General features: G+C 50.0%; 1 protein-coding gene across 2 annotated transcripts; it reads right to left on the bottom strand.

Annotated features, from left to right (window-relative positions):
• Window positions 1-84: 84 nt before the first annotated feature.
• Window positions 85-19,359, bottom strand: GFUS (GDP-L-fucose synthase). Of its 2 annotated transcripts, XM_028736037.2 has the most exons (11): window positions 19,233-19,359; window positions 16,549-16,705; window positions 14,570-14,684; window positions 12,814-12,942; window positions 11,635-11,708; window positions 10,088-10,221; window positions 8,520-8,584; window positions 7,372-7,438; window positions 4,304-4,383; window positions 3,552-3,651; window positions 85-1,225 (listed from the first exon to the last, which is right to left on the bottom strand). In XM_028736037.2, exons 2-11 carry the CDS (start codon window positions 16,692-16,694, stop codon window positions 1,170-1,172), a joined length of 966 nt encoding a protein of 321 aa, XP_028591870.2. In that variant the 5' UTR covers window positions 16,695-16,705; window positions 19,233-19,359; the 3' UTR covers window positions 85-1,169. The 2 variants fall into 2 exon arrangements, with proteins under 2 accessions (XP_028591870.2, XP_077788815.1); XM_077932689.1 differs by lacking the exon at window positions 16,549-16,705 and having other exon boundaries at window positions 19,233-19,320.
• Between the last annotated feature and the right edge of the window lie 6,986 nt (window positions 19,360-26,345).

Consider the following 26,345-nt stretch of genomic DNA (forward strand, 5'->3'; position numbering starts at 1 on the left):
AGGGCTGTGTGAAGACAGAACTAAGGGGAGTGGAATAAAAACAGATTTGGGTAGGAAATATGGGCTAGAGGAAGGCCACAGGCATAAGAAATAAGTGATTTATTGTCAAGTTTTATTACAGTGGTGTTCTTTTTCTGACAGGTCAAAGTGAGATGAGCTAAAGAAATATTTAAAACGGCTACCAAATGGAGGACTCCGGCTGGCGGGCTCCTCTGGTAGCCCAGCCTTCTCCAACCTGGCGCCCTCCGGCTGTTTGGGGACACAGCTCCCATCAACGCCCCCCCTAGCCAGCACTGCAGTTGTTACCTCGGAATAACAGCGCCTGCCTTTGGCATCTGGTTTGCTGCAACGAGCTCCTAACCTCCCCATCTCTTTCCCATAAGTCCTCAGAAATAAAATAACTGGAGGTCACCCATCCTTGGGCTTCCTGAGGCAAGCAAGGGTTTAAAAAATTGTGGCAGATGTAGCCCCTCACCCTACCCCAAACCCACAATGTGGGACACTGAGCTTCGGACGCTGGAGAGGGTGCAGCGAAGGGCATGCTCTATCCCTGAGCTTTGAGCCCGTGACAATATGCGTAACAGGAATTTTGAAAAGCGCACAGGGTCTCTTCAAGTATTTGTTTTGAGGGTTCGATTAGAAGATCAGATCACTTCTTCTGAGACTGAAAGGGTTCCTACAGCCACATCAGCTTTGGCCATGGGAAACGGGGTCTCTTCCCCAAAACCAAGGTGACCTTGGCGCAGTTAGCAGCGCTCTGCTCCAAGAAAGGACTCTGGTGCAACAGGACAGGTCACAGAGGCCAGTTATCGTGAACAGGGGAAGAGTGCAACACGCCTGCCACCCCTCTCCCAAGATTTCCACCGGCTGTCTAGAGTGCTGAAAGCTGCTCTTTAAGAACGCGAATGCCACCACCACAAGTCCCCTCCGTCCACCAATTCTGCTGAGTACTGCTTCATAAATAAGCAAGCTGTGCCATCTTTAAAGAGCTAAACTAAACTATCACCCCAGAATCAGAAAAAGCATTGCTTGCACCCTATCCCGGCACCCAGAACAGTCCCTTTTGTTCTCATTCTTTATTCCAGCAAAACAAAAAACCTGAGTTTGATGCAAAAATTGCAGACAGCAGCGTTGGTCACTGTTGGGCCACCCTGGTTCCATTCCTTTGGTCATTTCCTGGCAATGGCGTAGTTGGCGCAAAACCAGTCACACGTTTCCTTCACGGCTGCGGGAAGAAGAGAAGAACGATCAGCTGGGGCCAATGGCATCCAGATTTTGGGAGACTGGAGAGCTGCTTTTTCCAGAGGAACAGACCATGTCTAAGCTCCTTAGTTTACAGCTAAGGTGCCTTCAGAAAACTCATGGATGTAATCCCAATGCACAGCTGTTCTAGTTGGGTTCTTTTCTTCTTCTGGCATTCTTGTTATGTCCTGCTCTGGGACTGACCTGAATGACAATGCAGTTACAGATTGCCTAAATAAATAAAATGCATTTTCCCCCCCACCCAGTTTTTGAAGTTTACGGCCTGCCAGATCCGGACAGTGGCCCCAAGTCATGAGAGACTGCCCGGCCGCATGCCTGCTGTGTCTGTTCCCTTGGTTTAAGGTGCTGGTTTTAACCATTAAAGCCCTATACAGCCTAGGACCCTCATGCTTACGGGACCGCCTCTCCTGGTATGTCCCACGGAGGACCTTACGGTCTTCAAACAAAAACATCTTGGAGGTCCCAGGCCACAGAGAGGTTAGGCTGGCCTCAACCACAGCCAGGGCTTTTTCGGCTGTGGCTCCGATCTGGTGGAACACTCTGCCACAAGAGACTAGGGCCCTGCAGGACTTGACATCTTTCCGCAGGGCCTGCAAGACAGAGCTGTTCCACCAGGCCTTTGGCCAGGGCACAGCCTGACCCCCTCCTTTGGCAATCCTCACAGAACTCTAGCCCAATGGTTGCCATCAATTTGATTTGAATTAATTTTATAATGAAATGATTTTAGAATGTTGTACTATTTTATTGTTGTTAGCCGCTCTGAGCCCGGCTTTGGCTGGGGAGGGCGGGATACAAATAAAAAAATATTATTATTATTTATTATTGTCAAGATGTGCTTGCTAATGTTTCGGTAAGGTGTGCGCATCTACTGGTGTAAACTGCTGCTGAGGGTGGCATAAATGAATAAAAAATCATAAATGTCCCTTAGAGGTCCAGCTCCAAGGGCCTTCTGGCAGTTCCCTCACTGCGAGAAGCCAAGTTACAGGGAACCAGGCAGAGGGCCTTCTCGGTGGTGGCACCCGCCCTGTGGAACGCCTTCCCACCAGATGTCAAAGAGAAGTACAACTACCAGACTTTTAGAAGACATCTGAAGGCAGCCCTGTTTAGGGAAGCTTTTAATGTTTAATAGGTTATTGTATTTTAGTGTTTTGTTGCAAGCCACCCAGAGTGGCTGGGGAAACCCAGCCAGATGGGCGGGGTACAAATAAATAATTATTATTATTATTATTATTATTATTATTATTATTATTATTATTATTATTATTATTATTTATTTATTAACACAGGGGTATGTGTTGTGGCATGAAGCAGCTGACACAAAGGATTTGCCCCCTTGGGTGCCCACCTGACCACTTCAATGTGTGGAACTGGCAATCTCGTACATGGCAAATGATCTTCATTCCACACTCGCCAAGAATCTGATCTTTTATTCTAGCAGCTCCTATGCTCTGGAATTCCTTCCATTTTCAATACCTCTTTGTTCAGTCAAGGCTACCCAATTGTATTAGGCATATTTATTTTTGAAGCTGTTGAGTTTACCCACGTTGTGAAATTTTATCATGTCTAATTGCTAGTTTTAGTGCATGCTTTTCTACCTTTTTATGTAACCCACAGAGACAGGTTGTTTCTTTATCAAGTAGTAAAGGTAAAGGGACCCCTGACCATTAGGTCCAGTCGCGGCCGACTCTGGGGTTGCGGCGCTCATCTCGTTTTACTGGCCGAGGGATCCGGCGTGCAGCTTCCGGGTCATGTGGCCAGCATGACTAAGCCGCTTCGGGCGAACCAGAGCAGCGCACGGAAACGCCGTTTACCTTCCTGCCGGTTTATCTACTTGCACTTTGACGTGCTTTCGAACTGCTAGGTTGGCAGAAGCAGGGACCGAGCAACAGGAGCTCACCCCGTCGCAGGGATTCGAACCGCCGATCGGCAAGTCCTAGGCTCTGTGGTTTAACCCACAGCGCCACCCGCGTCCCTTTATCAAGTAGTAGAAACTTCTTAATAAATATAAAGCAGGTTATTTTGCTAGCTACTGGGCAAAGGACTCAAGCTGCTCAGAGAGAAGCAGCATGTTGCAGGACAAGGGTGGGCCTCACCTTGCCGTCACCCCAGGCTCTGGGTTTGGCAGTTCTGTTGTTTTTGCTCAAGCACAATCTGTCAGAAGGCTAGGCCAGGATCTCAACCCTGGAGAGCAGCTGCTCTCAGAATAAATGGCGCCCTGGATTAAGCTCGTTTACAGCCGCTCCCATCCCAACCCTGGCTGCGAGGAGCAAGAGCTGCGCTGTTCTCACCTCGCTCAAACGGTGTAAACTGGAAATCGGGGAGGTATCTCTTCAGCTTGCTGTTGCTGGCTGTTTTCTTGAACTGCCCATCCGACTTTGTTGTATCAAACTAAGAAGGGGTCCAAGTTAAGGGAATAAAACTTCTCTTTCTGCTGATTTGGGGGGGGGGGGCACAGCTCTGGCCTCACCTGCCACTGCCATGTGGCCCGGAAGTGGTTCCCCATCCCTTCCTCTAAAAACAGTGTTTCCCAAACTTGGGTCTCCAGCTGCTTTGGGACTACAATTCCCATCATCCCTGACCACTGGGACGATGGGAGTTGTAGTCCAAAAGCCGCCGGAGACCCAAGTTTTTGGAAACCTTGCTCTGAAAGATGCAACGACACACAAAGTGGAAGAGTTATGAGAAGGAGATTCTGTAGTAGTTTTGTGGTTTTTTAAAAAATTGAATAGTGGCTGCACAAGGCCCCTGTTCAGCTTGGAATGGGAAGAAGGTGCGATTCTGGCTTGTAAACCCTTTTCCCAATGGGGAAAAAAGGCCCTCATTGGCATCAGTTGCCCTTCTGGGGAAGGGAAGAAGACATGCAGGGACCATATGGAAGCCTTTGCTTTTTGCCGGCAGAGGAAACAATTTCAAGGGGAAGAGTTGGACCATCTGTACTGCTTTGAATAAGAAGAGGGGAGGCGAACCCAGAAAAGGACACAGCCCTTGCGGCGTCCTTGAGAGGGGTTGCAGTGCCTTGGGAAACTATGTGCAAGGATACAAGAAGCTCTCCCTTGAAGTCCATCGCTCTCACCACACATTCAGCCGCTTCCCGAATGGAGACTTCATCCTCTTCTCCGACTAAACAGGAAGCAAAACAACACCGTTATGGAAGTGAGCTCCACTGCCCAGGGCCATATACCGTATTTTTCGCTCTATAGGACGCACTTTTTCCCTCCTAAAAAGTAAGGGGAAATGTGTGTGCGTCTTATGGAGCGAATGCAGGATGCACAGCTATCCCAGAAGCCAGAACAGCGAGAGGGATTGCTGCGCAGCGCTCCCTCTTGCTGTTCTAGCTTCTGTCTTAGCCGCGCGCAGGGCAGCGAGAAGCTTGTTGGTTTCTACTTCCCTCACTGTGCAGCAACTGCAGTCACAAGACAATGTTTACATTCCACAGTTCAAGTTACTACTGTTGGGTTCCCACGGGAATGGGAGACTGGATGTGACGTACACTCGTTCCCTGTTTTTCACTGTTCTCTCGGAATGGGAGAGGAGTTGCTTCTCTGCTCTCACAGAGGCAAGATGTGTGTTTGTATGCTCTCAGCATAGCTTGTAAATAAACTTCAGCGTGTAGCACATTACCTGCTTATCCTTTCATCTGCGGGACTACGCTCTGCTTGGGCTCAAGATAAGACGAGCCTGTATCAGCTCCAGATGGGCCGGAGCTGGTCAAATCTCACAAAGCCTTCATCCCGCTGCCCTGAATAGGCTGCGCAGCTATCCCAGAAGCACCGATCCCTCTTGCTCTTCTGGCTTCGGGGATAACCACGCAAAGCCTCTTGAGTGCATAGAATCATAGAATCATAGAGTTGGAATAGACCACAAGGGCCATCGAGTCCAACCCCCTGCCAAGCAGGAAACACCATCAGAGCACTCCTGACATATGGTTGTCAAGCCTCTGCTTAAAGACCTCCAAAGAAGGAGACTCCACCACACTCCTTGGCAGCCAATTCCACTGTCGAACAGCTCTTACTGTCAGGAAGTTCTTCCTAATGTTTAGGTGGAATCTTCTTTCTTGTAGTTTGGATCCATTGCTCCGTGTCCGCTTCTCTGGAGCAGCAGAAAACAACCTTTCTCCCTCCGCTATGTGACATCCTTTTATATATTTGAACATGGCTATCATATCACCCCTTAACCTCCTCTTCTCCAGGCTAAACATGCCCAGCTCCCTTAGCCGTTCCTCATAAGGCATCGTTTCCAGGCCTTTGACCATTTTGGTTGCCCTCCTCTGGACACGTTCCAGTTTGTCAGTGTCCTTCTTGAACTGTGGTGCCCAGAACTGGACACAGTACTCCAGGTGAGGTCTGACCAGAGCAGAATACAGTGGCACTATTACTTCCCTTGATCTAGATGCTATACTCCTCTTGATGCAGCCCAGAATTGCATTGGCTTTTTTAGCTGCCGCGTCACACTGTTGGCTCATGTCAAGTATGTGGTCAACCAAGACTCCTAGATCCTTTTCACATGTACTGCTCTCAAGCCAGGTGCAGCGGGAACACTCCTGCCTCTTCGCTCAAGAGGCTTTGCGTTGCTTTCTTGTTTTCCTCCTCTAAAAACTAGGTGCGTCTTATAGAGCGAAAAATACGGTCGGTCATCCTGACGCCCACTGGCCTGCCGCCTCCTGAATTCTGAGAGATGGATTTCCTCCACTCACAGTGGAATACAGAGCAAGGTTAGCACTGAATTCTATGCTAACCTGCTTGCGGGGAGAAAAATTCATTTACAAACAGCACAGAAAGGGGAGCAATCGATTCCACTGCATTTCTGGAAATGGCTTTCGGCTCACATGAAAGCTCAAACTTAAGGCAGAATTCAAGAGTTCAGAAAATGGCGTGAAAATGGAATAAATTGCTCTGGGAATGCAGATCTATGGGTCTGTGGCCCCGAAAAGGCCATCATTGGGCAGGTGTGGCCACCCCGAGTTGAAAGAGGCTCCTGCCCTGGCTGGATAGGAAAAGCAAGGAGAAAGAGGGTGTGAGAGTTTGGGGCATGCCATTCTGTTGACTCATAGAATCAGAATTATGGGGACCCTGGGGGGTCATCTAGCCCAACCCCCTGCAATGCAGGAATCTCAGCTGAAGAATAAGCAACCGATGGGCATCCAAGCTCCGTTTAAAAGCCTCCAACAGAGGAGAAGTTGTGTAATGAAGCCCCACGTCCCGAGACTGAGACCCAGTATTCAAAAGCGTTTCCTGATCGACCGTATTTTTTGCTCCATAAGATGCACCTAGTTATTAGAGGACGAAAACAAGGGGGGGGGGGAAATATTCTGAACGAAACTGGATGTATGATTTTTGTGGTTCATGCTGCGGCCACAGACACGTGATCTGATGGTGAATTTGGGGTGACCCAATGCAAAAATCCCGAGGATCCATGTGGATCCGTGCTTTGTAACCACGTTTTTGCACCATTGCAGCCCCAGAAAACAGTGGATGCGTGATTTTTTTGGTGCAGGCTGTAGCCATGGACATGCTATGTGATCTGATGGTGAATTTGGGGTGACCCAATGTAAAAATGCTGAGGATCCATGGGCTTTTACCTCCCCCCTCCCAGGCAGCCTCCTTTATCACTAGCCTCCCTTATCTCCCTCCCGATTGCTTGACGATCAGCTGCTTCCTTTCAACACCCCCTTCCCTCTTCTTTGCCTTAGTGTCTTTTCCTTAGCTGGAGCAGTTTTTTGCTCCTCCTTTTCTTCTAATTTCTCTCCTTATTGCTTTAGTCTTCCTGTTTCCTCCCTTTACAAGTTTGCTGTCTTTACCTCCCCCCTCCCAGGCAGCCTCCTTTCTCTCTAGCGTCCCTTATCTCTCTCCCCGATCGGCAAACGATCAGCGGCTTTGTTTCAACACCCACTTCCCTCTTTCAAAAAAAATAATTGCACAATCTGCTTTTTGCCCCTGGGCAATTCGGCTCCAGGGACCACACATTCGCTCCATAAGACGTGCAGACATTTCCCCCTTACTTTTTAGGATCGAAAAAGCGCATCTTATGGAGCGAAAAATACGGTAAATGTTGGTTTGGGGCAGCGTGTGTGTGTGTTGTGTGTTCAATTCTGCATGGGGAGGGCCTTACCCGACAAGATGATGGGCTCCACTTCATCATATTCCCTCAGGACCCAGAGGAACAGCCGCGCCAAGTCCTGCAACGACCAGAGACCAGATATCCATCGTCTCCTCTCTTCCGCTCCAAGAGGGGCGGTTCTGCTGGAGCCTTGGGGTGCCCCCACCTTCACAGGGTCCCACGTACAACGTTGCTTGGGGGTGTCGCAGAGTTAAGGCTGGTCCACCCTAGTCCTCAAACGCTTGCCTGCCCCTTCCAAACCCTCAGAGACAAAGGGACCTCCGGAGCAGCAGAAAACAGGCTTGCTCCGTCTTCCAACGGACAGCCCTTCGGATATTTGAAGATGGCTATCCTATAAGGGATGCGGGTGGCGCTGTGGGTTAAACCACAGAGCCTAGGACTTGCCGATCGGCGGTTCGAATCCCAGCAACAGGGTGAGCTCCCGTTGCTCGGTCCCTGCTCCTGCCCGCCTAGCAGTTCGAAAGCACGTTAAGTGCAAGTAGATAAGTAGGTACCGCTCCGGCGGGAAGGTAAACGGCGTTTCTGTGCGCTGCTCTGGTTCGCCAGAAGCGGCTCAGTCCTGCTGGCCACATGACCCAGAAACTGTACACCGGCTCCCTCAGCCAATAAAGCAAGATGAGCGCCGCAACCCCAGAGGCGGTCACGACTGGACTTAATGGTCAGGGGTCCCTTTACCTTTACCTTATCCTATAACCTCTCAGGCTTCTCCAAACATCCCTAACTCCTTCAACCGTTCCTCATCAGGCTCGGTTTCAAGACCCTTGGTCATCTTGGCCACCCTCTGCACACCTTCTAGCTCAGGGGTAGGCAACCTAAGGCCCAGTGGCCGGATCCGGCCCAATCGCTTTCTCAATCTGGCCCACAGACGGTCCGGGAATCAGCGTGTTTTTACATGAGTAGAATGTGTCCTTTTATTTAAAATGCATCTCTGGGTTATTTGTGGGGCACAGGAATTCGTTCATATTTTTTTCCCCAAAATATAGTCCGGCCCCGCACAAGGTCTTTGGGACGGTGAACCGGCCCACAGTTGAAAAAGGTTGCTGACCCGTTCTAGCTCGATGTAGCAGTTGGGATCTTCTTACGTTTTCCCCACACTGTATTTTCCCCTGACAACTCTCCCTCTCAACCAGCCAGCTTACCAGAGAGTAGATGAACTGCCTCCTGGGTTTTCCTGTCCCCCAGACAGTGAGAGCCGTACCGTTTTCTACAGACGAGTGGAGAAAACGACCAATTAGACAGCATCCTTATTCCTTCCCCCTTTGCTGCAAAAAAGCACTCAAGTCTTCCTATTCCAGCTGCTTCTCGTGTTGGGATCAAATGAGACCCTGGGATCACAGACCCCTTTCTCATGCCCAAACTCAGCCCCCACACTCAGCCACAACACAATACAATTGTTGTTATTTACATATCAACTTCATCTTCCAAGAATCTTATTAAAAATATTCACTGAAAGATAAATAAAATTTTTCCAAGGATATGAAGGCGGTCTAGTGGATCTCCTCTTCTCCAGTCCAACTCCACAACAATCCTGTGAGGTAGGTTTGACTAGGAGATGGAGACTGCGTCGCAGGGGGTGCAGCGGTTCTCAACCTGTGGGTCCCCAGATGTTGTTGGACTACAACTCCCATCATCCCTGAGCTCTGGCCTTGCTAGCTAGGGGTGATGGGAGTTGTAGTTCAACAATATCTGGGGACCCACAGGTTGAGAAAGGCCGGACTAGAGGATGCCTGAAGGTCTCTATGGCTGTCCCAAGGTCACTTCGTGAGCTTCGTGTTTGAGCGGGGATTAATAATAATAATAATAATAATTTATTATTTATACCCCGCCCATCTGGCTGGGTTTCCCCAGCCACTCTGGGCGACTTCCAGCAAAACACTAAAATACAATAACCTATTAAACATTAAACACTTCCCTAAACAGGGCTGCCTGCAGATGTCTTCTAAAAGTTTGGTAGTTATTTTTCTCTTTGACATCCGGTGGGAGGGCGTTCCACAGGGCAGGCGCCACCACCGAGAAGGCCTTCTGCCTGGTTCCCTGTAACTTGGCTTCTCGCAGCGAGGGAACCGCCAGAAGGCCCTCAGTGCTGGAACTCGGTGTCCGGGCAGAACGATTTGAACCCTGGTCCCCCAGGTCCTAGTCCAATACTCTAACCATAACGCCAATGCTCTGCCAGGGGCTGTAAACCTCCCATGCTACGCTCTGGACCTAAGGTAGCCTCAGATGTACCCGCCACTGGCCTTGAGGTTAACCAAGAACAGGGCCTTCAGCCTGGAAAAGGCTCTGGAAAATGCTCTCCTCATATAGCAAACAGAAATCAATTTGACCACTTGAATCTTGGAATCGCAGAATTAGAAGGGACCACCAGAGCCATCTAGTCCAGCCCCCTGCGATGCCCAGCATGGGGCTTGAACCCACAACCTTGAGATCAAGAGTCTACCGACTGAGTAGTCTCATCTCCCAACACAGTTGCCAGGCAGGCTGTAAGGTGGTGCTTCTCAAAACTGGGTCCCTGGCGGTTGTTGAACCACAATTCCCACTATCCCTGACCATTGCTAGCTAGGGATGATGGGAGTTGTAGTCCAACAACATCTGCGGACCCGAGTTCAAGAAGCGCTGCTGCAAGGGAGGCAGCTTTCCCCCCCCCTGCAGCCTGACCACCGCCCTCTCCCATTTCGGGCCCCAAGGCCAGACGCCCAGCCCCACTCACCCTTGGCCAAGTACACTTTGTGGATGAGGCCTGGCAGGACGTGCCCGTCCTCGATGTTGTAGTTGTCGTGGGGTCCGAAGACGTTGGTGGGAATGACGGCGGTGAAGCGGCAGCCGTGCTGTTCGAAATACCCCCTGGGGAAAGAAAGTGAGCAGGGCGGGTGTGTGATGCTAGCGATCTTCCTGGAGAAGAGGCCGGAATCCAGTGCGTGGAAAAGGTTCGGTCCCTGGCGCTGCACGAGGGGGGAATCCGCCTTATAGCAACCGAGGCAGATTTAGGGCATCGCGGCTGGCTCCCCTGCCCTTGGCGCCAAGCCGAGAGGGGCGCCTCAGGGCGCTATGACTCCCTCTGACTCACTGCAAACGCAGAACAGGAAGCGAGAGGCGACGGATTTTGGCCTCGCTCCGGACGCTGCTGAAATTTGAAAGGCTATTTTGGGAAACGATATATGATGAGTTGGAAAAAAATGTTTAAAATAACTACAGCCAATCGGAAGCCGCGCTTTGGTTTTGGAAGTCAGGCAGACTTCCGGAACGGATTCCATTCGACTTCCGAGGTATGACTGTGTATATATATAGATATATAAAAAGGTAAAGGGATCCCCAACCATTAGGTTCAGTCGTGACCGACTCTGGGGTTGCGGCGCTCATCTAGCTTTATTGGCCGAGGGAGCCGGCGTACAGCTTCCGGGTCATGTGGCCAGCAGGACTAAGCCGCTTCTGGCGAACCAGAGCAGCGCACGGAAACACCGTTTACCTTCCTGCCGGAGTGGTACCTATTTATCTACTTGCACTTTGACGTGCTTTCGAACTGCTAGGTTGGCAGGAGCAGGGACCGAGCAACGGGAGCCCACCCCGTCGCGGGGATTCAAACCGCCGACCTTCTGATCAGCAAGTCCTAGGCTCTGTGGTTTAGACCACAGCGGCACCCACGTCCCATATAAATAGATAGATATCTATATATATCTATAGATGTATAGATATAAGTACTTCATTCGTTCCGGAGGTCCGTTCTTAACCTGAAACTGTTCTTAACCTGAAGCACAACTTAGGTAATGGGGCCTCCTGCTGCAGCCGCGCCGCTGGAGCACGATTTCTGTTCTCATCCTGAAGCAAAGTTCTTAACCTGAAGCACTATTTCTGAGTTAGTGGAGTTTGTAACCTGAAGCGTATGTAACCTGAAGTGTATGTAACCCGAGGTACCACTGTATATATATATAGTTTTGCACTTCAAACTCCAAGGATCCCCTGCGAATTCTGATCACCTCCCTCTTGTTTTTCAGGTGACCTCGCTGTGGCTCAATGCTTGTCAACACTCACCACCTGAGCTTTCTGTTACAGGCGATGATCAGCAGATTAATATCAATCCAACTAATCAGTTCTTTTAAGGAAAAACCAGAGAGCCCGTAGAAATACCAACATGCTGCTAATGAATTTCTTTGGAAGTTGATAACATCGGGAGGTAAGGGGTAGTTTGGCAGGTGAGGGCGTGGCAGAGCTCTTCTGCGGTGGGATGGAGGGCAATGGGAAGATCAGAGTGGGGCCTACCTGTTCTGAACGTCTATCATCCTCTTTGCATAGGAATACCCAAAGTTGGAGTTGTGCGGGGGACCATTGTGGATCTGGAAGAGAAAGCTGAGCATCAGTTCAGATCGGGGAGTTCAAAATGTCCCGGGGTCAAAGGTGGGACCACCACCCAAAAAACACCGACTCCCCATTGCTGGAACCCCCAGAATCAGGGTGGGGAAGGACAGAAAGACCTCTAGGTTCACGAGCGAAGGAATGTCAGCTGTGATTCCTGCACTGCAGGCAGTTGCACAAAATGCCAGTTCCAACTCTACAATTCTTTGGATCTATGATTTAGCAGGGACGCGGTTGGCGCTGTGGGTTAAACCACAGAGCCTAGGACTTGCCGATCAGAAGGTCGGCGGTTCGAATCCCCGCGACGGGGTGAGCTCCCGTTGCTCAGTCCCTGCTCCTGGCGACCTAGCAGTTCGAAAGCACGTCAAAGTGCAAGTAGATAAATAGGTACTGCTCCGGCGGGAAGGTAAACGGCGTTTCCGTGTGCTGCTCTGGTTCACCAGAAGCAGCTTAGTCATGCTGGCCACATGACCCGGAAGCTGTACGCCGGCTCCCTCAGCCAATAAAGCAAGATGAGCGTCGCAACCCCAGTCGGCCACGACTGGACCTAATGGTCAGGGGTCCCTTTACCTTTACGATTTAGCAAGCTGAGTCAAAATCTCTCTATACATTCTTACTTAGATAGAATGAATGGGGTGGGGGTTGGGGGAGTGGCAATGTAGCAGCAGACCCCGCCCTGATCACAGAAGGGGCGGAGCCTGTCGCCACAATTAATTTCTGCAGATCACAGAACCCGGGTTTTCCTTTTTTGGAAGAGCAGCCTTCCAACTTCTTAAAAACAAATATATTATTTGTTACATTTTACATATCTATCTCACTTTTCCTTCAAGGTGGTATACGCAGTTCCCCTCAACTCCCCATTTTATTTCCACAACAGCCCTGTGAGGTTGGCCAGGCCAACAACTAGGACAACAACCCTGTGAGGTAGGCGAGGTCAAGAAACAGCGACTGCCTCCAAGTCAGCCAGCGAGCTGCATGGCAGGATGGGAAATTGAACCCTGGTCTCCCCACTCTCTAACCACTATGCCACATGAGCTCTAGTGAATAAAAGGGCACAGAACATGCAGATCAGGAGGCAGCCCCTACCATGGTCTCGTCGATCGGGTAGGTGGTCTTGTCGGGGAATATGCAAGTGGAGAGGCAGGAGACCACCTTCTGGACACCAGATTTGTACGCCGAGTGCAGGACGTTGTCATTGATGTGCATGTTCTTCCGCTGGGCAGAGAGAGAAAAAAAGGGTCTCCCAGATTTCTGCAGGCAAAAATCTAGGACCGTATTGTGGGCGACGCAAGATATGCATTTTACGTAAGAGAAAGGGCTCAGAAGCCCATCTCCAAAAACCAGCAATATTGACCGCTCTCCCCTGCAAAACAAACAAATACAGTGGATGCTTGGGTTGCAAACGTGATCCATGCGGGATCTGCGCACATGCAGGTCATGATTCGGCACTTCTGCGCATAGCGCGATTTAGTGCTTCTGCTCATGTGAGACCGCCAAAATCTGGAAATAACACGTTCTGGTACTTCCGGGTTTTGGCGGTCCGTAACCCAAAAAAACCACAACCTGAAGCGTCTGTAACCCAAGGTAAGACTGTAAAAAAATAGAAGGAGAGCACCCATCCCCAAAACCAAACCCACTTAGTTTTCAAAGATTAAAAACTTGGAGGGGTAGGGAGCCTTTGCAGGGGGATCTGGTACCCATGGCAACCACGCCAGGGACCCCCCTCTGTCCAGAGTACAACCATGCATCAAAACACCTGTCTCTGTTCAAAGCACATCCCAGGAATTTCTCCTCCTTTTCCAAAAAGGGTTTTCATTTCATGGGTTTCTAAAGGTGCAATTTTGCACTTCAAACATTGTGCCGCCTTCCCAAGCACACAGCAGTGGGGTAGGAGAGCTGGGGGGGGGGGGGATCACATGTGGCAGTTTCAGATAGCACCTGGGTAGAAGAGTCTCAAAAGCCCGGGAAACAAATTTTCGCGGCCCTCTAGCGCCTATGGTGGCTCATTGACAAGAAGTAATCTTGGTCCAGTATACCTGAAGGAGCGTCTCCACCCCCATCGTTCTACCCGGACACTGAGGTCCAGTTCCGAGGGCCTTCTGGCTGTTCCCTCCCTGCGAGAAGTGAAGTTACAGGGAACCAGGCAGAAGGCCTTCTTGGTGGTGACACCCACCCTGTGGAACACCCTCCCAACAGATGTTAAAGAGAAGAAGAACTACCAGACTTTTAGAAGACATCTGAAGAAGTGTGCATGCACACGAAAGCTCATACCAAGAACTAACTTAGTTGGTCTTTAAGGTGCTACTGGAAGGAATTTTTTTGTTTTGACAATTTACATAAAATCACAATCTATTAATTGAAATACATTCTAAAATCAATTCATTCTAAAATCAATTCAGAGTCAAATTAATGGCAACCATTAATTTGGGTAGATGGAGTGCTATGAGAATTACCAAAGGAGGGGGTCAGGCTGTACCTTGGCCAAAGGCCTGGTGGAACAGCTCCGTCTTGCAGGCCCTGTGGAAAGATATCAAATCCTGCAGGGCCCTAGTCTCTTGTGACAGAGCGTTCCACCAGATCGGGGTAACAGCCGAAAAGGCCCTGGCTCTGGTCGAGGCCAGCCTAACCTCCCTGTGGCCCAGGAACTCCAAGATGTTTTTATTTGAAGATCATAAGTTCCTCTGCGGGGCATACCAGGAGAGGCGGTCCCGTAGGTACAAGGGTCCTAGGCTGTATAGGGCTTCAAAGGTTAAAATCAGCACCTTGAACCTGATCCTGTACTCCACTGGGAGCCAGTGCAGCTGGTATAGCACCGGGTGAATAGAGAGCTCAGCATCCTTACCCAGAAATCCAGGTTGTACTTGATGTTCCGGAAAAGGCCACCCACCATGGCTGCCAAGTGGATGACGTGAGTCGGCCGGTGCTTCTCAAAAAGGGCTGCGGTTGCGGCAGCATCCCTGGAAGGGAAGAGAGGGGATGAGGATGGAGAAGGAAGCATCTTTCCCCTTGGGCAAAGCTGCGCCACTCGGACTGTGCAGGGAGTCAGGTGTGCATTTACCTCTTCCTTTCCTAAGCCCTCCGCCTCAAGGCAGCCTTAGGAAAATACTCAAAAGACGATTAGAAGCAAGGCTTCCAGGACTGCGCCCAGCAACTTGCTCCACACTGCCACAAATCGTGTGTGCGGAAGCAGTGCGGCTGGTCTATGGATCCCTCCTTAAAAATACTTTCTTCCCTAAGCTTAAACACCCCAAACAGAGTTAAACTACCGAACTCATTGCTACAGGAGGCAGCGACGGCCAACATCTTTGATGGCTTTAAAAGAGCGTTAGACCAATTCTCGGAAAAGAGGACTATCGATGGCTACTAGGATGGCTGTGCTGTCTACACAGAGGACAATAAGGTGCATGAATAGCCATAGTTTAGAGGTCCCTGGCCCTAAGGAAGTCAGACTATCCTCCACCTGGACCAGGGCCTTTTCAGTGATGGCTCCGACCTGGTGGAATGCTCTGTCCCATGAGACCAGGGCCCTGCAGGATTTAACCTCTTTCCGTCGGGCCTGTGAGACAGAGCTATTCTGCCTGGCCTTTAATTTGAATTCAGCCTGATCTTTTATTTCCCTTCTCTTCCCTCCCCCTCCCCTTTTATGAAGATTACCCGCTCTGGGATCCCACAGCTAATTCTCCCCTGGCCTCCTCACTGGCCCAAGTAGGACCAATTCAGCCAGCTAGCCCCGGGGGTTATCTAATGCTTATTTCCCCTAAATTGATTTCTGAATTTTATTGTTATTCATGTTTTTATACTGTATTTTATGCTGCTTTTATAATTAAAAAAGGTAAAGGGACCCCTGACCATTAGGTGCAGTCGTGACTGACTCTGGGGTTGTGGCACTCATCTCGCTTTATTGGCCGAGGGAGCCAGCGTTTGTCCACTTCCACAGTTTTCCGGGTCATGTGGCCAGCATGACTAAGCCGCTTCTGGCGAACAAGAGCAGCGCACAGAAACGCCGTTTACCTTCCCGCCGGAGCGGTACCTATTTATCTATTTGCACTTTGACGTGCTTTCGGACTGCTGGGTTGGCAGGAGCAGGGACCGAGCAACGGGAGCTCACCCCGTCACGGGGATTCAAACCGCCGAACTTCTGATCGGCAAGCCCAAGAGGTTGAGGGGTTTAACCCACAGCGCCACCCGCGTCCTTGGGCCGGACTATATTATTTGGAGGGGAAATGAATGAATTCCTATGCCCCACAAATAACCCAGAGATGCATTTTAAATAAAAGGACACATTCTACTCATATAAAAACACACTGATTCCCAAACTGTCCACGGGCCGGATTGAGAAGGTGATTGGGCCGCATCCAGCCCCTGGGCCTTAGTTTGCCTACCCCTGATCTAGTCCAACCACCTGCAATGCAGGAATATCCAGCTGTCTCATACGGGATTCGAACCTGTATTATAAACAAAATGAGCTATCCAGGCTCTTCTCACCTTAGTTTGGTGCTCAAGTCCCCCTGAACTCCCTGTCTGACCTTTTCTGCACCTTTCTGTGTGCTCTATCCATTTCTAGAGACGCTCGATACTCCTTTATTCTGTCCTTATATCTCTTATTACGAGGTCCGTTGACCGGATCAATACACCAAATGACTCACCAAATGATGCTGCGCTTGCCTGCTTGGCTGGGCTCTCCCGAGAGCCGCCAGTCTTCACAAACACAACCAGACTTCTCACAGAACTGTACAGCTGCAAGGGACCCCCAAAGGTCATCCAGCTCAACCCCCGGCAAGTGTTTTTTTTTCTTAAACCCTGGAGGGAGGACTGACTCACGTCAAGTCGGCATCCTTGGATGACACGAAGATCCACTCCTCGTCCGGCCGCCCTTCTCCCTCGGCTACCAACTTTGCGATGGCCTTGCCCACCAGCCCCGAGCCGCCGGTCACCAAGATGCGCTTCGGTTGCGCTGGCTGAGCCATGACAAGAAGATCTGTATGGCGAAAAATGAGAGGTCGAATTACTAACCGTGTCGGGTGTGAAATACGGTCCTCCTGGCTTCTCCAATCGGCCCCCAGAACATTCACCAGGTCACACCCCTCCTCACTGGCCCCAATTCACCCTGAGTGAGACATGCCCTTGGCACTCTGGTCATGCTTTGTGTGGCCCCTGGGAACAGAACCTTTAGGCTGGAATAGGGTCCCCATCTCTTTGCCCTTTGCATCCATTGTTGGACTATGAGTTCGAATCCCCCCTCACTGGGTGGCGCTCGCTGGGTAACCTTGGAGCAGTCACCATCTCTTAGGTCCTCGTATTTACAGGACCGCCCCTCCTTGTCTGCCCCGTAGAGGACCTTAAGGTCCATGAATAACCATAGTTTAGAGGTCCCGGGCCCTAAGGGAGCCAGACTATCCTCCCCCAGGGCCAGGGCCTTCTCAGTGATGGCTCCGACCTGGTGGAATGCTCTGTCCCATGAGACCAGGGCCCTGCAGGATTTCACTTCCTTCTGCAGGGCCTGTAAGACAGAGCTATTCTGCCTGGCTTTCAATTTGAACTTAGCCTGATCTTTTATTCCCCTTCCTTTCCCTCCCCCTCCCCTTTTTATGAAGATTACCTGCTCTGAGACCCCACAGCTAATTCTCCCCTGGTCTCCTCGCTGGCCCAAATTGGACTAATTTAGCCAGCTAGCCCTGGGGATCATCTAATGTTTATTGGATGGATTTTCCCCCAAATTGATTTTTGAATTCGGAATTTATTGTTATTCACGTGTCATACTGTATTTTATGCTGTTTTTTGTTGCATCAATTAAGTGTTTTAAATTTCTTGTTAGCCGCCCTGAGCCTGGTTTTCTGAACCAGGAAGAGCGGGGTATAAATAAAATTTTATATTGTTATAATTTATATAACCTGCTTCTCAGGGCTGTTGTGCACATGAAATGGCGAGGAGAACCATATTGGCCTATGACCTGGAAGACCAGAGTTCGAATCCCTGCTCAGCCGTGAGACTCACTCACTGGGTGACCTCGGGGCAGGCATTTGCTCTCAGCCCAGCCTACCTCAACAAACAAAACAAACCAGGGCACCCATTCGGGAGTTGGCTTTAGAAGATTCCTGCTTTGCAGCGGGTTGGGCTAGATGACCTCAGGATTCCCCTCCAAACTCTACAATTCTATGGTTCTACTTATGCAGAATTCATCATGCAAAAGGCTGGGCTAGATGAATCCCTTGCCGGAATTAGGATTGCCAGAAGAAGTATCAACAACCTCAGATATGCAGACGACACAACCTTGATGGAAGAAAGTGAGGAGGAATTAAAGAACCTTTTAATGAGGGTGAAAGAGGAGAGCGCAAAATATGGTCTGAAGCTCAACATCAAAAAAACTAAGATCATGGCCACTGGTCCCATCACCTCCTGGCAAATAGAAGGGGAAGAAATGGAGGCAGTGAGAGATTTTATTTTCTTGGGCTCCATGATCACTGCAGATGGTGACAGCAGTCACGAAATTAAAAGACGCCTCCTTCTTGGGAGAAAAGCAATGACAAACCTAGACAGCATCTTAAAAAGCAGAGACATCACCTTGCCGACAAAGGTCCGTATAGTAAAAGCTATGGTTTTCCCAGTAGTGATGTATGGAAGTGAGAGTTGGACCATAAAGAAGGCTGATCGCCGAAGAATTGATGCTTTTGAATTCTGGTGCTGGAGGAGACTCTTGAGAGTCCCATGGACTGCAAGAAGATCAAACCTCTCCATTCTGAAGGAAATCAGCCCTGAGTGCTCACTGGAAGGACAGATCCCGAAGCTGAGGCTCCAAGACTTTGGCGACCTCGTGAGAAGAGAAGACTCCCTGGAAAAGACCCTGATGTTGGGAAAGATGGAGGGCACAAGGAGAAGGGGACGACAGAGGATGAGATGGTGGGACAGTGTTCTCGAAGAGACCAGCATGAGTCTGACCAAACTGCAGGAGGCAGTGGAAGACAGGAGTGCCTGGCGTGCTCTGGTCCAGGGGGTCACGAAGAGTTGGACACGACTAAACGACTCAACAACAACTTCTCATTGCCAAAGGGGATTGCCACTTCTGCGCCAGGGCCGCCGTCTCCAACCTGGCGCCCTCCAGCGGTTTTGCACTACAACTCCCATCAGCCCCTGTGTTTTTTGCGGGCTGATGGGAACTAGAGTCCAAAACAGGTGGCACGCGCGGATGGTGGGGGGCGGTGGTGCTAGAGAGGGCGCAAGAGGCGAGGTCTCTAACCCGGGAGGAGGTCGCAATCGGAAACCAAGGGTTTGCCAAAGGAAACAAATCGGCGTGCGTAATTGCGCGCAGGTGGGAGCCAGGCAGGAAAGGAGGACCCCCACCCGTGCCCGTGGGTCTCCTGGGGTGCCCTTACGGATCCACGAGCACCCAACGAGCGGAGGAGGAGGAGGGGAGATAGAGATCCTCGCGTGGTGGGGATAGGGGGAGATAGAGACCCTCGCGCGGGGGGTCCCTCTCGGGGTCTCTTTCCCCGGGGAAAGTCGGCTACCTTTGCAGGGCGCGCGCTCCTCCTGCCGCGTCTCCTTCTCTTTCTTGTCAGTGGCGCTTCCTGCAAACGCGGCAGCCGGGACTAGGCACACCCTCCCCGGCCCGGCGGCTCCCTGGGAAATGGAGTCCCCAACCGAAGCCGACTGTCTCCGTTTCTATGCTTGTCTCTTTTTCTCCCCCGAGCGGAACTGCAAAAGGCACCTTTGCCTTGCAGAGAAAACGCTGCGTGAACAGACTCCCGCGACATAGGGGTGGACGCCCCTTCGGAGAAGGTTGCACGAGGGTCGTCTAATCTGACCCCGTGCAATGCAGGAATCTTTTGCCCACCCGAGCTCGAACCCAAGCGTACGGCTTCAACAACAACAACAACAACAACAACAAAAACAACAACAATTTATTATTTATTACAACAATTTATTACAACAATTTCCCCAGCCACTCTGGGCGGCTTCCAACCAAATATTAAAATACAGTAATACATCAAACATTAATAGCTTCCCTGAACAGGGCTGCCTTCAGATGTCTTCTAAAAGTCTGGTAGTTGTTGTTCTCTTTGACATCTGTTGGGAGGGCGTTCCACAGGGCGGGTGCCACCACCGAGAAGGCCCTCTGCCTGGTTCCCTGTAATTTGGCTTCTCGCAGGGAGGGAACCGCCAGAAGGACCTCAGAGCTGGACCTCAGTGTCCGGGCTGGACAATGGGGTGGAGACGCTCCTTCAGATATACTGGACCGAGGCCGTTTAGGGCGTTTTAGGTTCGTTTCCACAACAAAAGTCCTTTAGAGCAGCAACTAAACAAGGTCACTTTAAACCACCGTAGATGACCTGTTTGTTGAGACGTCTGTCGCGATTGGCTTGCAGGGGGGTTAGAGGATGCCAGCAATTTATTGAGTGTTCTGTTTCGCTTGCAAGTGAGTTAGGCCATGTTGCACCAAGGAAGTGCTTCCCAGCATCTCTTCAAGTCTCTTTCCTTATCCTCCAAAGTCTGGTTGTTTCTGAGTCCTTAGTACCACTCACTCTGCAATGCAGCTGTGATGGAGAGAATCACACATCATTTGAGATTTCGACTCGAACTTCCATACTTCTGTATGATTTGGCATTCCTCTATGAAACATGCAGTACAACAAAACCATCGCTCTCAAGATTCATCACAAGCCTGGGAAATCTGGAACTATACCTGACGATCTGGTGGGGAAAGATAGTTTTTACTTTGGCCTCAGTCCTGTATTCCTGAAGAAGCGTCTCCACCCCCATCGTTCTGCCCGGACACTGAGGTCCAGCGCCGAGGGCCTTCTAGCGGTTCCCTTGCTGTGAGAAGCCAAGTTACAGGGAACCAGGCAGAGGGCCTTCTCGGTGGTGGCACCCGCCCTGTGGAACGCCCTCCCACCAGATGTCAAAGAGATAAACAACTACCTGACATTTAGAAAACATCTGAAGGCTTCAAGGAACTTCAAGGAAGTGCCAGTCCACTGTCACTCAGACCTTGTGGGGGGCCGGACTACAATTTGAAAAAAATATTAATTAATGAACGAATTCCTATGCCCCACAAATAACCCAGAGATTCAAGGAAGTTTTTAATGTGTGACATTTTGATGTATTTTTAATCTTTGTTGGAAGCCGCCCAGAGTGGCTGGGGAAACCCAGCCATATGGCAGGGTACAAATAATAATTGATTATTATTATTATTTCAGCTCATGTGCAACTACTCATTTTATACATTCGTTTTTCATCTTTCAATTTTTGTCTGTCATCATCGTTGTCTTCTCTTTATATACATTATAAAAGAAGAAGAAGAAGAAAGTGTTATAAGCAAGGGGAAATTGGTTTGTTTTGCAAGAGCATTAAATCACCTTAAAGCAGCATAAATTCACCACTAATGCACTCTATAATCATAGAATCAAAGAGTTGGAAGAAACCCTGAGGATTTAGACCATGGGTAGGCAAACTAAGGCCCGGGGGCCGGATCCGGCCCAATCGCCTTCTCAATCCGGCCTACGTACGGTCCGGGAATCAGCATGTTTTTACATGAGTAGAATGCGTGCTTTTATTTAAAATGCATCTCTGGGTTATTTGTGGGGCATAGGAATTCGTTCATTAATTAATATTTTTCCAAATTACAGTCTGGCCCCCCACAAGGTCTGAGTGACAGTGGACAGGTCCCCTGCTGAAAAAGTTTGCTGACCCCTGATTTAGACCAATGCCCTGTGACGCAGGAATATACAGCCGTCCCATATGGGGATCGAACCTTCAACCTTGGCCTTATCAGCACCACATCCTCAGACCCTCCAAGTGTCCCTATTTTCTAGGGCCATCCCTGATTTAGAGAAGCCGTCCCGGTTTCTGATTTGATTCCAAAATGTCCCACTTTTCCTTAGGATGTCCCTATTTTCATTGGAGAAATGTTGGAGAGTATGGAGTTATCTGACCCCCCTAGCTGTCTGAAGGCAACCTTTTTAATGTTTTGAGTGTTTTATTATGTTTTTATATATGTTGGAAGCTGCCCAGAGTGTCCAGTAAGATCTGTGGAGTATAAATAGCAAAATTATCATTATGGAATGGGACGTCCCAGTTTTCATCTGAGAAATGTTGGAGGGTATGCATTCTAACCGACTGAGCTACCTATTATCTTGTTGAATGGTCTCCTTAAATTTGAAGGTTCATTATTGTTCCACAAGATGTGTATTTCTTTAAAGGCCAGAGCAAATAACGTGACCTAGTTTTACAGCTGTGAAGCAGTATAATAATAATAATAATAATAATAATAATAATAATAATAATAATAATAATTTATACCCCGCCCATCTGGCTGGGTTTCCCTACCCACTCTGGATGGCTTCCAACAAAGTATTAAAATACAGTAGTCTGTTAAACATTATAGCAGGTGCTGTTAAAAGGTAAAGGGACCCCTGACCATTAGGTCCAGTCGTGGCTGACTCTGGGGTCGCGGCGCTCATCTCGCTTTATTGACCGAGGGAGCCGGCGTACAGCTTCCGGGTCATGGGGCCAGCATGACTAAGCCGCTTCTGGAGAACCAGAGCAGCGCACGGAAACGCCGTTTACCTTCCCGCCAGAGCGGTACCTATTTATCTACTTGCACTTTGACGTGCTTTCGAACTGCTAGGTTGGCAGGAGCAGGGACCAAGCAACGGGAGCTCATCCCATCGCGGGGATTCGAACTGCCGACCTTCTGATCGGCAAGTCCTAGGCTCTGTGGTTTAACCCACAGCGCCACCCGCGTCCTGGCAGGTGCTGTTAAGTTGTGGTAATTAAGCTGTTGGGTATGGTATATAAAGAGCAGCATGTCGCTCTCTCAGTACCCTGGTGGATGGGTCATGCTTCTTGATATATTGTAATTTAGTAGTGTAAAAGGAGTTTTTGTTTTTGTTATTGAAACCTAGCAAAAGTTATTTTGCTTTTCTTGAATGTGTGGTCTCCCCAGCACGCCCTCGGCAGCGCAACTAATCTGCAAATAGCCATCATATCTGTGTCAAGCATATGTTGCCGAACACACCTGTGATAAAACACCAGTTTGGATGGGCCTTTATTTGCAAAAGCTCCATTGTCCGTTCCCTCCCCCAGAAAGCAGGCTTGTCGAGCTTAAATCATTTCAGTTGTGCAAACCTGGATTTCTGGTGCACAGCTGAATTCCCTCCTGCCAAGTGCTGACAATCCGAAGGCGACCTTAATTCACTTTCTAGCAGAGAGGAGGAGGTTGTGTGGCAGGCACGGTCTGGTGCCACGTGGTGGCAGCATGGAGCAGCTTCCTTGCAACCTGCCGCTCTTGACGAAGCTTCTGGAATCCCACGGCTCTCCTTTAGTGAGCATTTGAGGTCTTTGTCAGGTCCTGTAAGGTGATGCCGGGAGTGGAAATGAAAACCCTAACGTACAATTGCAGGATTCTGTGACCTTGGCACCGTGGGGGTCACTGGTGCTTTTACTTGTAGCATCAACACAGCCAGGAGGGAAGGACCCAGAAAAAAACATTAACCTTTATAGTACAAAGATGCATCGCTCTGGTTAAAGGAACCAACAGTTGATATGATATAAGTAAGAAGTTCCCCCTTGCAGTCATTGTAAGCCTCCTTCTATGGTCAACATCCACAACACCTGCTTAAAACACATGGCTTTCTGCAAAGAGGGACGCAGGTGGCGCTGTGGGTTAAACCACAGAGCCTAGGACTTGCCGATCAGAAGGTTGGTGGTTCGATTCCCCGCGATGGGGTGAGCTCCCGCTGCTCGGTCCCTGCTCCTGCCAACCTAGCAGTTCGAAAGCACGTCAAAGTGCAAGTAGATAAATAGGTACCGCTCTGGCGGGAAGGTAAACGGCGTTTCTGTGCGCTGCTCCGGTTCGCCAGAAGTGGCTTAGTCATGCTGGCCACATGACCCGGAAGCTGTCTGCGGACAAACGCTGGCTCCCTCGGCCAATAAAGCGAGATGAGCGCCACAACCCCAGAGTCGGCCACGACTGGACCTGATGGTCCCCTTTACCCTTTACCTTCTGCAAATAATCCTGGGAACCTTAGTTTTTACAGGGCACGGGGGATTGTAGTTCAGTGATGGGTCAGTTATAGTCCCCAATATTCTTTGGGTAAAGCCGTATGCTTTAAATGTAATTTGTGGAGCTCTTTCAGCTGATTTGTGGGTCTCAGCAGATTGGCAGGATTTTACTTTGTTTTATTTTATTTTGGTTCAAATCCAGTTTCATTAGGCTTTTGCTGTTCTTCCGATTTAATTTGCACAGAGTGAAGGACCGTGTTCTGTGTTTGCAGGAAGCTGCTCTAAAACTGAGTGAAAGCAGGTTGCAAAGATGCAAATAATAACTTTGTCGGTTATGCATAGCACACGTGCATCACACACACGTTTCCAAGCACAATTCAAAGTGTTGGTGCTGACCTTGAAAGCCCTCAACGGCCTCGGTCCAGTATACCTGAAGGAGCGTCTCCACCCCCATCGTTCTGCCCGGACGCTGAGATCCAGCGCCGAGGGCCTTCTGGCGGTTCCCTCACTGCGAGAAGCAAAGCTACAGGGAACCAGGCAGAGGGTCTTCTCGGTAGTGGCGCCCACCCTGTGGAACTCCCTCCCACCAGATGTCAAAGAAAGAAACAACTACCAGACTTTTAGAAGACATCTGAAGGCAGCCCCGTTCAGGGAAGTTTTTAATGTGTGACATTTTAATGTATTTTTCATCTTTGTTGGAAGCCGCCCAGAGTGGCTGGGGAAACCCGCCCAGATGGGCATGGTACAAATAATAAATTATTATTATTATTATTATTATTATTATTATTATTATTATTATTATTATGTTTGCAGGCATCTTGGTGCCTGGAGCCTGCTCTCCGCAGAGCACATCCTTGGCGATCCTGCCATCTTCGATCCTGTGGACATCTACAGCACAATCAGAAAATGGTGTGTGTGTATGTGTGGAATTATCCCGACAGGAGAACCGCGCAGTCCTGTACTGATAATGCCGATTGCAGTCTCAAGTGCAGCTATCGCTGAGCCACGCCACCTCCTGCCACACGGGAAATCAACACTTAAGACCTGTTGCCTCTGCCCAGTGAATTGCAGAGGTTAATCAGGCGCTCCAGGGACCAGACTTTCCATCTGCTGTGCATCAAATCCTTCCCTTCCCCACATCAACTCTTCCCATGCTGTGGGCGATCTCCAGCAAACTGGAGGGTGGTGACGCAGATAGGTGTCGCTGGGCACAGCTGGCGTGCCGAGAGTGAGAGAAGCCACTACTGCCAGCTCGGGATTTCCTCGAGAGCCGAGTGACACACGCAGACTCAGCAGTTGTCACACTTGATGTGACCGCGAAGCCTGATGGGGCTGAAGACGCAGCAGGGGTGTTTGACGCAGAATTACGATTCATTAGACGGAGAGATAGAAATCACACAGGCGATGGGCAAATCACTCCCCAGTGGAGGCAAAGAAGCACCTCCCCATTCATTAAAAACTCATTTTCTTGGTTCCAGCTATATATCTGTACTGGGTCTCCCACCCTTCTGCTCATTTGTTCTTGATGTGGAGAGCAGGAGTAGTTCACACCAGTGTCAGGAGTGCGTGCAGGAGCCAGGCCCTGTGACCAGTAGGGCTTCGCAGGACTAGGGCCTTCCTAAGTTCATTCTGAAGAGGCAAGGTGTGGCCGCACAGGTGAGGCTGCTTGGCAACTCACTGCACCTGGTGGCAAGAGCTGGGAAGGGGTATAAGGTCAGCAGTTCCCTTCGGCTCTTTGCCACAGCAACACGTTTCTTGCCTTGCAGCCTTTGGCTTCTTGCTTCCTGATCCTCGGACCCTTGACTTCGTGAGTCGTTGCTTCTCAACCCTCGGACCCTTCACTTCGTGACTTCCTGCTTCCTGACTCTCAGACCCCTGGCTTCTGGACTCTCGTTCCTGCTCCCACCTCGCCATCTTGCCCCCGGTCCTGACGTCGTCAGCCGAGACTTTGATCGCCCATAGACCGGACTGTGACAACCAGATCCGTTGCCCAGTTCTCGTTTACGGCTTAAACCTCCACTATTTTCGCACCACCTCAAATAGTGGCGCTGTGGTCTAAACCACAGAGCCTAGGACTTGCCGATCAGAAGGTTGGCGGTTCGAATCCCCGTGACAGGGTGAGGTCCTGTTGGTCAGTCCCTGCTCCTGCCAACCTTGCAGTTTGAAAGCACGTCAAAGTGCAAGTAGATAAATAGGTACCGCTCCAGCAGGAAGGTAAACGGCGTTTCCGTGCGCTGCTCTGGTTCGCCAGAAGCGGCTTAGTCATGCTGGTCACATGACCCGGAAGCTGTACGCCGGCTCCCTCGGCCAGTAAAGCGAGATGAGCGCCGCAACCCCAGAGTCGGTCACGACTGGACCTAATGGTCAGGGGTCCCTTTACCTTTAAAACAAACAAACAAAAGCCCTTGAAAGGCATAGCTGAAAGGAGGTCTTAGGGTGCTATCCTGTATTCAGAATATGCTGGTGAAGGAGCTATAGCAAACTTCCCCAACCCTACAAACATTTTGTGGCACAATTCCCACCAGCACAGGGCCTTTGCTGTTGAGCTGTTTCCCACCTGAGCATTGGCTTTGAAAGATGATTAGACAAATTCATGAAGGAAAAAAGCTATTGATGGCT

The sequence above is a fragment of the Podarcis muralis genome, chromosome 8 (genome assembly GCF_964188315.1).
Source record: "Podarcis muralis chromosome 8, rPodMur119.hap1.1, whole genome shotgun sequence".
Classification (NCBI taxonomy): domain Eukaryota; kingdom Metazoa; phylum Chordata; class Lepidosauria; order Squamata; family Lacertidae; genus Podarcis; species Podarcis muralis.

Bases quoted from the DNA above. Each gene is read 5' to 3' on its own strand.
- GFUS (XM_028736037.2), bottom strand. From the start codon at position 16,694: ATGGCTCAGCCAGCGCAACCGAAGCGCATCTTGGTGACCGGCGGCTCG. The intron at 8,585-10,087 runs GTGAGTGGGGCT...ACTCGTCTGTAG, and splicing joins CAAAGTGTACTTGGCCAAGG to AAAACGGTACGGCTCTCACT. The intron at 1,226-3,551 runs GTGAGAACAGCG...TTCTTCCCGCAG, and splicing joins GTTTACACCGTTTGAGCGAG to CCGTGAAGGAAACGTGTGAC.